The sequence below is a fragment of the Camelus dromedarius genome, chromosome 8 (genome assembly GCF_036321535.1).
Source record: "Camelus dromedarius isolate mCamDro1 chromosome 8, mCamDro1.pat, whole genome shotgun sequence".
NCBI classification, from domain to species: domain Eukaryota; kingdom Metazoa; phylum Chordata; class Mammalia; order Artiodactyla; family Camelidae; genus Camelus; species Camelus dromedarius.
This window is the reverse complement of record NC_087443.1, coordinates 2,698,463-2,713,716: the sequence shown is the minus strand read 5'-3', so window position 1 is coordinate 2,713,716 and position 15,254 is coordinate 2,698,463. Positions and strand designations below refer to the sequence as shown.

At 52.9% G+C, this 15,254-nt stretch overlaps 1 protein-coding gene and 1 long non-coding RNA gene across 4 annotated transcripts in view; both read left to right on the top strand.

Annotated features, from left to right (window-relative positions):
• GPR137B (G protein-coupled receptor 137B) overlaps positions 1-15,254 on the top strand; it is a 38,869-nt gene that overhangs the window by 10,326 nt on the left and 13,289 nt on the right. For all 3 annotated transcript variants that reach the window (XR_010381804.1, XM_010979775.3, XM_031460814.2), the window contains exons 2-4: positions 4,737-4,786; positions 11,479-11,701; positions 14,485-14,634. Coding sequence is in view for 2 of the 3 variants with exons in the window: in XM_010979775.3 (XP_010978077.3) it covers positions 4,737-4,786; positions 11,479-11,701; positions 14,485-14,634 (423 nt within the window). In the remaining variant the exon portion in view is untranslated. The remainder of the gene's footprint in view (positions 1-4,736; positions 4,787-11,478; positions 11,702-14,484; positions 14,635-15,254) is intronic.
• On the top strand, positions 4,793-6,105 carry LOC135321779 (uncharacterized). The gene is made up of 2 exons (XR_010381805.1): positions 4,793-5,659; positions 5,986-6,105. It is a non-coding gene; the product is annotated as an uncharacterized LOC135321779 (long non-coding RNA).

The window sequence follows — 15,254 nt, the reverse complement described above, 5'->3', positions numbered from 1 at the left end:
GCCAGCCGGGCACACAGCACGTCTGGGCTCCAGGCTGTTGCCCCCCGCATCCACAGCGTGGGCAACACACTCCTTGATTTTTCCTGGGATTCTGTGGCTTTAGAAACTTGGATAGTGTCTGCAGACATTGGAGACATTACCCTCACCCTTCCTTTCTTAGCAAACTGACCTGACATGCCAGACCCCTTCTGCTCTTCAGGGATTGCTGCAGAAACGGGGAAATCCTGCATTTGGATTCAGGGACCCCAGAAATTAAGAAAAATTCAGGTCTTGTCACCCCGCTCTGGTGAATGAGGATGCTCAGCGTATGGAAGCAGAGTAATGACTGTCACCCTGGGAGACCAGCGCCTCGGGGTTTGCATAATTTCCCCAGGATACCAAGAAGTGGGAGGCATGGTGTGTGTGGGGGAGGATCCTGAGAGCCTGCACTGAAATGCGTCAGTGGTTCCTAACCTTTTTGAGCATGAAATTTCCTTTTATGGTCGAGAGAGCATCTATGACCACAGTTGAGTAGCTGTGCATTTAGAATCACGCTTTGAGGACAGATGCGGGGACTCACGATAACTGGCGGGGACAGCGGACGAACGCTTCCGTAGTGCTTGCTAGGCACAGGCACTTGGCTAAGGGTTCTGTATGTGTTAATTCACCTGATCCTGACAAAAGCCTTTGGGATAGACACTATTGTTAGTCTCATTTTACAGAGGAGGCACTTGAAGCCCAGAGAGGTTAGGTAACTTTTCCAGAGTCACACAGCTGATCATCAGTGGAGCCCGAATTCACGCCCAGGTGAGCCGGCTCCAGAATCCACGCTTTTAACCATCCTGAGATGTTTCTCTGCTGGCGGTGGGCACACAGTTGTGACCTGTAGACAGTGGATGCCCTGGGCTTTTTTGTTTTTTTTTGTGTGTGTATGTAAAAGGCTTGAAATTATTCTTAAAGAACTTGGCACTATCAGATAACCGTGGTGTTAACTGTAAGTATGTGCACACAAGGAAGGTGGGCGTCTGAGAGACACAGCAGCAGCAGGCCCTGAAGGCTTGCACACTGCAAGGAAGGGCACGTCCTCTTGCTTTCTGGTTGCAGTCATTTTTCTTTAGAAAGCAGGCCAGCTGCCTCCAGTCAGTCCACCACCTTCAAGGTCAGCAACTGTCCTTGTAGTGGCTCCGTGTCATCCGTATTTTGTGCAGAGTTGTAGGTAAGAACGCAGGGACTAGAGTCGTGTGTTTCAGCACCGATACATTGTCAGCGCCTCATGACAGGTGAACAGACAAGTTGCAGACGGGTGTGGACGGCCTTCATTCAGATGAGGTAAAAACCATGCAAGGCGGGACCCTGGATTGTTTATAGGAGTCAAAGTAGAAGTCTGCTTGGCTGTCGGAACCCCAGGTTCAGGGAGCGGCTCCCTCCGAGGAGAAGGGAGGGGTCCGAGCCAGGGAGAGAGATGCTGGCGGCTTCAATGGTGCCTTTTTATTCACTGAAAATGAAAGACACCTGCGCAGAGGTGGCGTGCCCGAGGTGACTGAGCCGCAGGGTGGGCCTGTGAGCTTGGGCCTTGCTGCTGCCTTGTGGACAGGGCTTCATAATAAGCCTGCCATGAATCTGTAGCATTTTCAAACGACTTTGCATACATACATTTAAAATAGTATGGGGGGAGGGTACAGCTCCATGATAGGAGTGTGTGCTTAGCGTGCACAAGGTCCTGGGTTCCATCCCCGGTGCCTCCTTTAAATAGATAAGAACCCCCCAAACACAACAACAACAATAACAACAAATAAAATAGTGTGAGTGAGGGGGAGAGAGACGGAGACTGGCTTAGACTTCGGTCTGTGCCTGGTGCCCGCAGTTTCAGACCCTCTCCGTTACTCTGAGGGTCTCCGGGGGCCACAGCCCTCAGGCGGGACCACGGCCCCCTGGGGATCAGGTGTCCAGCCTGGGCGTGGGGTGGGAGGTTGTCAGGCGTCCACCCTGCCTGTTGGCTTCTCCGGGGGGCATCACTTCGGGAGGTGGGGGCTCAGACGTGGAGGCTCGGAGTCACAGGTCGTGTCTGGTGGGGGGCTTGATCGAGCAAAACGGTCACGGAGAGGGATTCGCAACACAGTGCAGGCCTGGAAGCATTCAGTCGTCGCTGTCACTGCCTCTGGGGACAGAAGAGGTTGCTTTTGTTGGGTTTCGCTGAATGCCCAAGGGACAGGGTCCCACCCGCAAAGAGGTACCCAGGCCGCTTCTGCCAGAAACAGCTGACAGGTACTAGGAAAGATGACGGCGAGGCAGCAAATGCCAGCTGGAGGTAGGAGGAGGGAGAGCCGGCTGGCAGGAGTTCACAGGGTGGGAACAGACCCGTGAGACGTCCGGGACTATAATTTATGAGAGGAGGCCGGCCGAGGGCGGCCATTGCTTCTAGGACGTTTCTGCTGGCGTTGAGCAAGGACGTCACATGCGCTCTCTGGCCTGTCCTGCGTCATCTAGGGGGTGGCGGGAAGGGCTTGGGGTGGCCAGGAGGGCGCTGAGCTGCTGGGGCTGGACGTGAGGGGAGAGCCAGCTCCCTGCTCCACCCCGGCCTCCCGTGGGCCAGCTTGCAAGTCGCATCCACGCCCACCTGGAGCTCTTCTCAGAACTGGAATCAGAGGAGCCAGGAGTGCCCACAGGGCGTCCCCCAACCTGACTCAGATCTCCAGAAGGCCACCGGCTTTCTCTTCATTGGCGCTAGTTCTGGGTAGGACTTTTTAAAAGCCGTTAGAATGATGCTGAGACGGACGGGGATTCGGATTTGAGAGGGCAAAGTACTTTGTTTCCACCACGCGAGGTAGTGTTGGATGGAACCTGCTCCCTGGCCCTCCAGTCCCTTCCCTGCTTCCAGGGAGCCCCTGAGAAATCTTGGGTCGACACCGGCTGTGCAGACATGGAGGGGGAGAGGGAAGCAGAGGAGGCCAGGCCCTCCTGTGCTCCAGTCCTGTTTCCTGGGCAGGCTCCCCTGGGACCTCCCTTCTCTCCAGGCTTCTAGCCTGAGCCTGCTGCTGTCCCCGCGACCCTCTGGCAGCCTCCCTCCCCCGTCCTGCCTCCCGCCCCCGGGCGCCCTCCCCTGCACCTCCTGCCTCGCCCCCCACTGCTGCTCCACGGCTCCTCCTCCACCTGCGGGTCCCCATCTCACAACTGTGCGCTCACATCCTCTCTCTCTCATTTCACAAACACCTTTTTTAAAGAGCGGCTGATGCTCCAGGAATGACTCACGGCTCTCGCTTCCTCCTGTCTGCCACCCCAGTGTCCGCCCGCTTCCCCTCCACCCCCTCCACCCACAACATCTGCCAGAGCCGGGGACCGGCTCCCCGGATTCTTCCGTCCAACGTCTGGGCCGCATTGCCGGTCCGTGTCTCTGACCTGGGCTCACCCCTCCACCCCCCAGGCCCTTGAGGCAGTGCTGCCCAGGGCACTCCCACCCCTGGCCCAGCTCCCACCCCACCTGCCTTTCCCTCCTTTACGTCACAGCCCGTGTGGTTCCCCATTTAAGGTTCTGTGTTCACAGACTTGTGCAACCTTCACCGCCACCAGCTTCAGATCATCATCACCCCAGGAGCGGTCACCCCCTGCCATTTGTCCCCAGACCCCCAGCCCAGGCAGCCACTTGTCTAGCTCTGTCTTTGGTTTGCCTGTCACGCCTTCTTTTCACCTCCTCTGAACCTGTGGTCCAGGCCCTTTGGTTCTGACCCCCCCCTGCCCCGCCCCCCTAAAGCACAGACCTGATTTCTGATTGTGTTCATTCTGCTGAAGACCTTCTGGGTCCCCTACAGGGACGGCACTGTCCTCGCCCACTCAGGCTCTACTTCCTTCCCCGCCTGGACTCCCATCCCTGCCCACCTGCTGCCGCGCGGCCTCCCCAGGGACCCAGGTTCCCCTTGGCCATCTCACCTCCAGGCTCAGGCCCCACCTTAAACTTCCAGCAGCGTGCCCCAGTGGAGGCCTCTGATCCGCAGATCAGCACCCAGGGGAGGGAGACTGCAGGCATCTCTGCAGACTTGGCAATAAGGGAGCCCACCTCGCCCCCGAGCCGTTGTGCGGGCTGCTGAGGTCGGGAGAAACTGCAGCAAGCAGCATTTCCCCCAGAGAGAGCCGTCAGGTCTGACACTCTGTAGTCCAGTGGGCTGCGACGTTTGAGGCCCGGGTCAGTGGACACGCACATTCCAACCACATGCATGTGGCGCCAGTGAAAACTCTAATAACGGTGGCGGGGCTGGGGGAGTGGGCTCTACCTCTGGGGAAGGATGGGCTCAAACAGAAATCTGAAAATAAGGGAAGTGCTGGACAGTGGTAGACCACTAATACCTTTAAAATTTTTTTAAACCATTTTTAAATACCTTTACTTTTTTTTTTAACTTTTTTATTGAGTTATAGTCATTTTACAATGTTGTGTCAAATTCCAGTGTAGAGCACAATATTTCAGTTATACATGAACATACGTATATTGATTGTCATATATTTTTTTTCTCTGTGAGCTACCACAAGATCTCGTATGTATTTCTCTGTGCTATTAAGTACCTTTATTTTTGAAAGTGTGTGCACAGCCTAAAAGATGTTTAGCGTCACGAACTTTCTCGCAAAGCAAACATCTCAACTTCAGCGGCCGTGCGCAGCGCCTCGGCAGGGAGGGAATGGGGGGTTCCAAGCACTGGTACCAGTGTGTCAGGGTCAGCATATTGTGTCTCCAACCTGCTGTGTTCTGTTTGTTTGTTTTGTCATTGCAGGTGATTTTTAAAGCCAAGTCCAAATATTCTCCAGAATTACTCAAGTACCGGTAAGTAGCCGCGGGCATCTCTCTGGGTGACAGCAGGTGAAGGGCTCCCCTGTGGAGCGTTGCCCAGCAGAGGGGTACACGCCTGGCTCCTCTGAGCTGCCTGGACCCGCTGTGTCCTGGGTGCTGCCCTGCGAGGTGGCCTCCCCTGCCCGCCAGCCTCTGCTCTGAATTGAGACTTCCCAGGTCTGGTGGCACATCTGCCTTGTTTGGAAACCAGAGCCCAGTGCCTGTCTTCATCTGGGAGAACAGAGAGGGGAGGGGAGCGGTGCTGCTGCCTCTCGGCCTTCCAGAGGCCCCGGCAGCAAAGGGAAGATGGGGTCCCTGGGACGCAGCGCGGCCAGGCGTCCCCCCGCCCTGTGTGCAGGTGCAGCGATGCCACATCCCGGTCCCCGTGGTCCTGCCCTTGCCGTGCTGGCCTGAGCCCTGGTCTGTGGCTGCCCATTGCTGGTGGGGGCTGTTCTCTGGAACTCTGCGGTACGGTTACCCTAACTCCCCGCACATCAGCGAGCCTGGGGCTCTTTCCACACCCAGCAAGTATATTTTGACCACGTAAGACTCAGGTGGGCACCCCAAGGCGGAAATGCAGTCTGTGTCCTCAAGGGACGCACGGTCTGTCTGTAAAGGGGGCGGAACAACCCAAGAACTTGCAGAGGGAGCACACGTGATACTGCGGGGGTGTGAGCGGGTCTCTGCCATGGCCACTGTGGGGGCGCAGGACATCTGAGGAGCAAGCCAGGCCTGCGCAGGGCCGAGTGCAGGAGGCTGGTCATCACGGAGGGGCCCCTTCCATCGTGTGCCGAATTTAGATGCAGAGGCCAGTTGTGTGTGTGTCCTGGGAAGACGGCCCACTGCTTTCCCCGGATTTTCAGTGAGGTCTGTCAACTCCCCAGCAGCAGAGAACCAGGGGCTTCCAGAATGGTCAGATGTGGCCAGAGGGGGACAGGAGACAAGCTGTCCCAAAGGTGTGAGTGGGGGAGGGGGGCATGGGGGGAGTCCAGGTGTTCTGCCGCCCCACCCAGGGGAGTTCGCGTCCAGGGCAGACAGTCCTGGAAAGGCGACTTTGGCACTTAACATCTTGAGTCAAAATGAAAATTTAATTACCTTATTACTTAAGATACGGAAAAATGTATCCATGTTAAATTTTTGTTTGTTTTGGTGGGGGGAGGTAATTCGGTTTATTTATTTATTTTATTTTTTAGATGGAGGAACTGGGGATTGAACCCAGGACCTGTTGCATGCTAAGCAGGCGCTCTACCACTGAGCTCTACCCTCCCCACCTCGTGTTATATTTTATTTAAATACAGATCACCTTAAATTTACCAAGAGTTTTTATTTAAAATTCTGAAAGTGTCTGTTTTAATCTTCGTTTTGTATCCGAGGAGGCTGAGGTTCAGAAAGGTGACAGTTCTCGGGCCAGGGTACAAGGGATGAGGCTGGCGGTGCCTCCCCGCCACCCTGGCCTGATCCTGGTGTCTCACTATTTTGAGGGGAGTTGAGTTCCTGTTTCTGCTGAACTGTTCATGCGGGACTTCGGAGTCCGCTGTGCGAGTAAGTGATGGAGGAACTCGGGGCCAGCAGCGGGGCAGCTTTGGAGGAAGTGGGCACAGAAGGCGATGAAACCTTTTTCTGGAAGTGGCTTTCTTGACAAGTGAGGCCTCACTGCTCCCCAGAGTGACATCAGAGGAGAAGGCTCAAGGCCCGCTGAGTCCGCCCGGCAGCTCTTTGAGGCAGGAGAGGAGAGGGGAGTGGGCATCTCCTCGCTACGGACCAGGACTTGCCTGGTGTCTGTGGTGGCTGTGTCTCCCGCGCCACATCCTCTGGGTCCCACTGGGCAGAGGGGTGGACGGAGGCTCAGGGGCCCTGGAGTGACCCTCTGGGATGGAGAGGGCGGCGGGGAGCCACACCCCGGTGGCTGTGGGCACCACGCTGTCTGGGTGGTGAGCTAGGCCTGGTCTCGGGTTTACCCATTCCCGGTGTCCTCCAGGGCTCATGTATTACTTTTGTAGTAAAGAAGGAGGCGTAAGAATTCATCTCCACCATAGTATTAGAAACAACAGCTTGGAGAGTCCTCTGGAAAAGCCGGGTGTCCAGACTGGGCTTCTCCAGAGGCTGTTGCTGTCGCATGGTTGGAAGGTGTGTGCAGGGAGCTGGGAACGAGGAGGCTGGTCCCAGAGGTTCTGGCTGTTTCCAAATAGTGCTGTTCACACAAGCACAGCAGATCATAAGAAAACCGTGAAAAACAGGGCTTTGGAGGAGCCAGACTGCAGGTTTTGGTGACTCCCAGAAGTCCTGCCTTTGTCTCTCTCTCCACGCCTCTGATTTCCCCCATCACTGTGAGGACGTGGTAGAGAACGGGTAAAACCATAATAACTGACCGGGAGCCGTGCTAACCACCCCACACGCGTTCTCTCCCCGGCCCTCAGCAGCCGTGCAGGACAGACACAGAAGTCCTGCCTCGCCTTGTGTGGAGGCCTGGTCAGGACAGTCCTGGGGTCGCACACACGAGTCATCTCTCCCTGAGTCTGACCTAGCATTTTTCCCTGAGGCACATTTTTCCCTTACGGCCGCTTCAGGAAGAGAAGAACCAGCCCTGCGTCGAGCGCACAGCATCCCACGTGGGGAGACGGTCCTGATCTTAGCAGTGTGAGGACATGAAACAGACTTGCCCTAGATTCGATCGTCGCGCAGGGGTGCACCAGCCCAGCCTGGTGCTTTGGCGCTGCGGCCGCGGGGCTGGGGGCCGCCCTCCCTGAGCTCCTTCAGTTCAGGGCCGGGGAGGGTGCCAGCACCTGGAACTGACCCACGTGGAAGCTGCTGTGAGGGTCGCTGCCTGCTCGGCATGACAGGAGCGGCAGCAGACAGTCGGGGGGCTTCTGGGCTCCTCGTTCAGGGAGAGCCTTGCTGACCGAGGGCAGCTGTCCCGGGAGCCGGCGGCCGGCCCTCCACGCCCAGCGGGCAGCAGGTGCGTGATGCCCGGGGAGAGGAGGTGGATTGGAAGGGCCTAGTCCCATCCTGTAAAAGAGCTGTCCTTGGAGACTAATTCATGTTAGTTGACCCTCAGAGGTTCCTCAGGTTCAGACTACTCCCCTAAATGGGGAAGGGTCTGGGAGCTGCTGTGACAGTGTCCTCAGGAAAGAAAGGGCGGCCTCGTCTAGGTCTCTGACAGGTGCTTTCTGGATTCTAAATGCACATCTTCACCTGGACCGACTTTCCCCCTGCACTCCCTCCCCCTCAGCGTATTTACTGAGCTCCTGCTGTATACAGTGTGGGTAGAGGGAGTGAAGGAAAGAGCCAAAGTCTGGACCCTCGGGGAGCGTATGGCCCGGGGGGCACAGGCACTGGTCAGACCATTGTCCCTATGCCTTACTATAAACTGGCTGTCAGTCTGTGAAGTTCAGGTGCAGAGGACCAGAAAGGCAGCTCCCAGGGAGGCCTGATTGTGTGCACACTGTGTGCATGTGTGCACGTGCGTGCAGGTACAGGAGGGAGTCAGAAAGGCTTCTCTGAAGAAGTGGGATTTAGCGGGGAGGGCACAGCTCAGTGGTAGAGCACGTGCTTAGCATGCGGGGGGTCCTGGGTTCAATCTCCAGGACCTCCATTAAAAAATAAGAAAATACATAAACCTAAAAAAAAAAGAAGTGAAACTGGAGCTAAGACCCGTAGGGTGAGAATGAGTGAGGCAGGCAGAGCCAGCGTGTGTTAAATCATTAACTGCAAGACATAAAACCCCATTCAGATGAGCTTGGGAAAGTGGGGTGTGTTACATCGCCCTGACATCTGATGGCAGGAAATCAAACGTGGTTGGACCATTGCTCCCCCTGCCCACCCCACTCACCGCCACACCACCTCCTGTCAGTGACGTGATGTCTGGAGCCGGGACCAGCATCCAGGTTTCTGTCTCGGTCTGTGGTGGCTTTGGGAGATCCTGACATTGATCGCCCTCTAGCTTCAGACCCACTTTTAATGGATGGTTTTTTGCTTTGGGACTTGGAAACACATTCAAGTTCAATGGTTGATTTTTTTTTTCCAGCCTCTTTTGCCTTTATTACCAAAAAAAGAAAAAAGCACTTCTTTGGGTATAAAATTACAACTTTGGGGCAAGTAATCGAGATTAGTTCTTTCATTAGGTATGTGTGATTCTAAACTATTAAATGTTAAAGAAATGACCATTTGTTCTTAACACCCAGCTTCCCTTCTATGAAGGCAATAATGTTGGCAGAATGAAAGCCACACATGACCAAAAAATAAAGGAAGAAAAACGAAGAGAACATGTGATTATTTGGAAAGAAATTATAATAACGCTTCCATGTTGGGCTTACATAAATGTTTTTTAGCTTGCCAAAGCAAAAGTAGGTCATTGTATGAAGATATTAAGAATATATCAAAAGGTTCTATTTATTTAATGTATGAGCATCAATGACCCTTTTAAAAATATCAAAACTACATAAGATTACCAAAAAAATAATTAGATTTGTAAGTTTGTAAATTCACCTCACTCATAATCCTATTCCAAAATGTGTTCCTCTTTGGACCCTTATTTTTTAAATTCTCTCTGTACATCTGCCCCATACACTCAGCTTGCTTCTCCCCTGCGAGGTCCCGCACGTCACCTTCTTCCTTCCCTCTCCGCATTCTTTGTCTTCAATCATACCCGATGTATGCAATGCCCATACTTACTGAGGCTAAAAAAACGCCAGAGAATTGGCTGCCGAAAACCAAACATCTCTTCCTTTTCTCACCTCCGGGAAAGGAGGCTTGGGGAACATCGCCCAGCAGGATGTGGAGGGGGCCGGGCAGTGAGGTGCTGGTGACGCTTCAGGAGGTTCTGCCCCAGCATCACTCTCTGCACATCACGGGGGAGAAAATGTTGATCTTACCGTGCGAGGCCAGTGTCTCAGCCTCTTGCCCCCTCCGTTTCTTTCTCTTGCTTGCTTGCTCATTCTGCCTTTTTGTTCCCTCTCCTTTCCCTTTTTTTTTTTTTTTTTTTGCCCTTTTTTTTTAAAAAGCTTTTTTTGTTGAGTTATGGTCATTTTACAATGTTGTGTCAAATTCCAGGGTGGAGCACAAGTTTTCAGTTATACATGAACGTATATACATTCATTGTCACATTCTCTTTTGCTGTGAGCCACCGGTTGATTTTTTTTTTTAATTGAAGTGTCGTCAGTTTGCAATGTTGTGTCAGTTTCTCGTGTGCAGCATCATGTTTCAGTCATCCATGAACATACATTATCTTTCATATTCTCTTTCATTGTAGGTCACTACAAGATATTGAACATAGTTCCCTGTGCTCTACAGTGTGAACTTGCTGTTTATCTATTTTATATGTAGTAGTGAGTGTCTGCAAGTCCCCAACTCCCAATTTATCCCTCCCCTCCCTCTCCCCCCTCAGTAACTGTAAGTTTGTTCTCTACGTCTGTGAGTCTGTTTCTAGTTTGTAAATAAGTTCGTTTGTGCCTTTTATCAGATTCCACATATAAGTGATCTCATATGGTATTTTTCTTTCTCTGTCTGACTTACTTCGCTTAGAATGACAATCTCCAGGTTCATCCATGTTGCTGCAAATGGCATTATTTTATTATTTTTATGGCTGAGTGGTATTCCATTGTATAAATATACCACAGCTTCTTTATCCAGTCATCTTTGGATGGACATTGAGGTTGTTATCATGTCTTGGCTGTTGTAAATAGTGCTGCTGTGAACATTGGGGTGCAGGTGTCTTTTCAAATTAAAGTTCCCTCTGGATATATGCCCGGGAGTGGGACTGCTGGATCATATGGTAAGTCTGTTTTCAGTCTTTTGAGGAATCTCCATACTGTTTTCCACAGTGGCTGCACCAAACTGCATTCCCACCAGCAGTGTAGGAGGGTTTCCTTTTCTCCACACCCCCTCCAGCATTAAATGGTCGAGTCTTGAGCCAAACCACTCTGCTCCTTACTAGCGTCCTGAGTGATGTCTCCTTGAAGTAAACACGATACGGATGGTCCTAAAGGGAAGCTTGAACTGCTGGTTTCTGCTTTAGTAAATCTGAGAAGCCTTTCTCTAGACCTGGCACAGGTCAGTAGGCAGCATGCAGCTGAGAAACGATGTGTAGAAACAGCCCACCACAGAGCTTGTCTCCTTCAGCCCCGGGCGACGTGCTGAGCAGGCGCTAACACACGGCAGACCACCCGCCAGGGAGTGCTCTCCAGGCTCGATGACTTTTGGGGGTTAAACCCCCTTTTCAACATTGTTTCCCTTAAGCCTCCAAAATGGCCTGCAAGGTGGGGATTGTTGTCTCTTTTTTGACGACGACCCTGAGGCTCACACAGATCGATTCTGCCCAGGTTCTCAGGGCGCAGAACAGCTGGCACCCTCGCCCACGCTCAGCTCTGGCTCAGCACTGGGCTCTGCTCTCTGCATCCTCGTGGGGCTTGGGTACCAGGGGGCGCGTCGGCCGATGCCCACAGTTTGTGATCCTCATGGCCCCCTGGGACAGGGAAAGGGGGCTCGGAGAGGTACAGCACCTCCCCGCGTTTGCAGTTGATTTGTAATTTAAATCCAGAAAACTGCCAAAGCCCAAGCCGGTCAGTGTTTGTTTACTGCTCTAAGCATTTAAACAAATAAAAAAAAAATCAGTTTCCTTCTGGATGGATCCAGAATGTACAAGCAACACTCTGGGAATGGAGCCTCACATTTCCTCTGGTCTTTCCCAGGTTCCCCCTCTACCTGGCCTCGCTCCTCATCAGCCTCATCTTCCTGCTGGTGAACCTCACCTGCGCGGTGTTGGTGAAGACGGGCCACTGGGAGAGGAAGGTCATCGTGTCTGTGCGCGTGGCCATTAACGACACGCTCTTCGTGCTGTGTGCCGTCTCTCTGTCCGTCTGCCTCTACAAAATCTCTAAGATGTCCTTGGCCAACATCTACCTGGAGTCCAAGGTAAGATGGAACTGTGGTTGAGATGCCTCCACTCAACCAGTTCTAGAAAGTTCCCTGGTTTGCAGGTGGACTTGACCCATGCATCTCACACCTGACCTCCTGCAGGTGGTTAGCCAGGGGGCGGGCGGGGGGCGGGTTGCAGATCACAGAGGTACGTGGTTCCTTGACCTTTGTAGGCGAGAAGCGTTCGCTCTGGGGGGCGCAGGGTGTATCGGAGTGTGCAGAATTGCTGGCTGAGAGGTGAGTCCCTGGTTTGTAGACGCAGCGGTCTAAGCGGCATTTTAAAGGACCAGGGGATGGGCTGTGCCACGGGTACCAGCAGGAGCACACGTCTGGTGTGCGCTTGTAACCACGCTCTGCTTGCAGAGACGCATGCAACCCTCACTGCTTTGGGGGGGGGTGGGTGTTACCCACTCGACAGACAGGGAAACTGAGGCACAGAGAGGTCAGTGGCTCACCCTGGGTTACACAGCTTGTCAGTGCAGAGCTGAGATTTGGACTCGGCAGCCTGGCTCTGGGGCTTGGGGTCTGTCCTGTCCTCTCCTCCTCCCGGTCTTAGTGCAGGGGGACTTGGATCCAGGCTCACCCCCACCTTGGCTGTGCCCACCAGAGCGTCCCCCTCATTCAGGACCGCATGCCTCTGGTGGTGACATTCAGAGATGGAGCCAGGCGGGCTGGGAGAGGGCAGCGCCTGCCTGTTCTCTTGTTTCGCTGCTGGGCCTCCCTGCCTAGAGTGTCTGTGTTCTCCTCCCAGCCCCAGAGCTACAGAGGGGCAGGCGTGGTGCCCGGAGCAGAGGGGCCAGCGTGCCCCCGCCCAGCCTGGTCCCTGATCTCCCCTCGTTGAGACGCTGGTGACACGTGCAGGTCGGGAGCGGGTGCCCTGGACTCTGGCCAGCCGTGGGACCACCCCTACCTCTATTACCTTTACCGTTTTTTTTCCTTTTTCAATTTTTTATTTGGTGTTAACCGCACAAGAAAATAACAAATCAGTTATTCTGATGCACGTAAAGTCAGAGCAGTACAACCGTGGGGCAAAACATCCAGCCCAGGAGTGGAAACCCGACACTTCCGGCCCCCAGGTGCGCGATGCGCTTCCTACCACAGTGCGCTTCAGCGCTTTCTGCCAACTTTTTGAAAAGTGCTTTTTTCTTTGTGATCCTCCATTCACAAAGCTAAAAACCACACCTTTCAACGCTGTCGCTGGAAGCCTCTGGACTTAGCCACCTAGAGGTGAAAACAAATAAATACATAATGCGTTCATCCCTTGGCCCATTTGTAATCCGTTCCCAACCTCCATGGAAGGTACAGGCCCCACGGGGTGTCAGGATGTCTGCCTTTCCCACCTGGAGCTCTTACTTGACACGGAGCTTGTCGGCTCCTGAGCTTCGGTTTTCTCACTTGCAAAGTGGTTGAGTGATTTCACAGCTCCTCTTTTTTGAAATTCAGTGGCACAAGGCACCCCCACCCCACCCCCTTCCTTGCCAGGCTCCCCAGGTGTCTGTAACATCTTTGGTCTGAAGACCGGGAGCAGCTCTGTCTCCAGGATGTTGTATCTTCAGTGGTAACCAGTGGGTTAACATCTGTGCCTCCAGCAGGGCATCCTGTGATTTGCCTGGGCTCTTGCCAAATCCCCAAAGTCAGCATGGCAGGGAAGTTTTTTCATTTATAAATTTTGACAAACTTTAGACTTGATTTTGCCTTAGCTTTTTTCTTTATATTTATTTATATTGTCCTGTATAAGTGCCAGCCAAGGCTTTTTAAAAACAATTGTGGTGGGGGAGGGGTAATTAGGAGTTTGGGATTAACATATACACACTACTGTATATAAAACAGAGAAGCAACAAGGTTCTACTGCACAGCACAGGGAAGTGTATTCAATATCTTGTAATAACCTGCAATGAAAAAGGATATGAAAAAGAATATATATATATGTATATGTATATTTGTAACTGAATCACTTTGCTGTACACCTGAAACTAACACAATATCATAAAATCAACTACACTTCAGTTAAAAAAAAAAAAAAACAGAATTGTGGTTTTAACGGGAAGGGTTAAATTTTAGATTGTCACATTACTAGTTAGATCACCCCCTTGGCAAACAAACTCATAAACTATGACGGGCAAAATAAAATAGTCTCTTGGGTTTAGTGAGTGACTTCCAAATGCAAAACTCAAAAATCAGTTCAGAGTTTCGGTTCTGTTAGCTATCTGTTTCTCGCTAAGGGGTCCTTTAACTGACTTTGGCCAATTGATAGCTTCATGAATTTGGGCACGAACCCCCCATTTCCACATGGCTCCCACCCCCGGGTCTGGTGGGGGTCCAAGACGCCCAGCCTGGCCGGCACTGGGTTTGGAGGAAGCATCGCTGCCTGGAGCCACTGTCCCCAGCACCAGTCCCGCGGCTTGTCCCCAAGCCAGGGGCCGGGCACTGGGCTCTAAGCTGAGAGGGTCCTTGGAACTGGGCAGTGGCACTTAGAGATCTAACGGAATAAACCATCTGGCTTTCTTGTTCTTACAGACTTGGCCTGAGGCAAATGGCTCCTATTTGAAGGCGCTCCCAGGTCACGTCCCAGGTTTGGGAGCCTCAGTAGGAGGGTCATTTGAGATTTTAGGAAGGGGCGTGGAGCAGGGTGAGGTCTGCAGGGGGGCCTCGGGGTGGAGGGTACTCCCGCACGCTCGGCGGAGCCGCGCTGCCTCTGAGACGGGGGGGCCCGCCAGGTCCCAGCCCAGGCCGTGTTCCGGGAGGAGGCCGGTCCCCCGCTCACGCCCTTGCTTTTCCAGGGCTCCTCCGTGTGTCAAGTGACTGCCGTCGGCGTCACCGTCATCCTGCTTTACGCCTCCCGCGCCTGCTACAACCTGTTCACCCTGTCGTTCTCCCAGAGCAGGAACGTGCGCTCCTTCGACTACGACTGGTACAATGTGTCCGACCAGGTCAGTGGCTGCCCCCCGCCCCGTGAGGCGCCTGCATCCTTGCCTGTAAAACGGGGTCGCAGTGCTGCCTTGTCCCAGCCCACGCGTCTCTTAGAAAACTGGGACACACACCCTCACACACACAGACACGCACACGCACACACACCTCTTTTTCTTTACTGGGGCCTGTGTCCAGCAGTATTTACTTTTTTTTTAAGTGCTTTCATATAAATGTAAGATGATCTTGTTAAAGGGTGAAATCTGCAGAGGTAAAACAAATTGTATTCAGGTTTCAGAAAATACATAAAATTATGAGGTTTTTTTTTTTTTTTAATGGAACGTATAAACTGACAGGATTGGAGGAAATCTAGACAAAAGTGACCGAGGATATTAAGGTGTTAGAAAGAACCCATTTCACATCTCCATCTGAAACTTTCTTTTTTTAGTAGCTTCAGGAAATTCATAAATTACAAAGCAGATGAACAAAGGTAGTGAAACATTATCTGGCATCCATGCTCAGAAAAGCTCAAAATGAAAAAGAGCGAGGCTTAGTTAGTCTCCTCTCACTGGAGAAGTATCAGTTCTGTGTCTCCAGCGGCCCCGGACCAAGTGCTGGAGACACAAAAACGACCAGACCCACC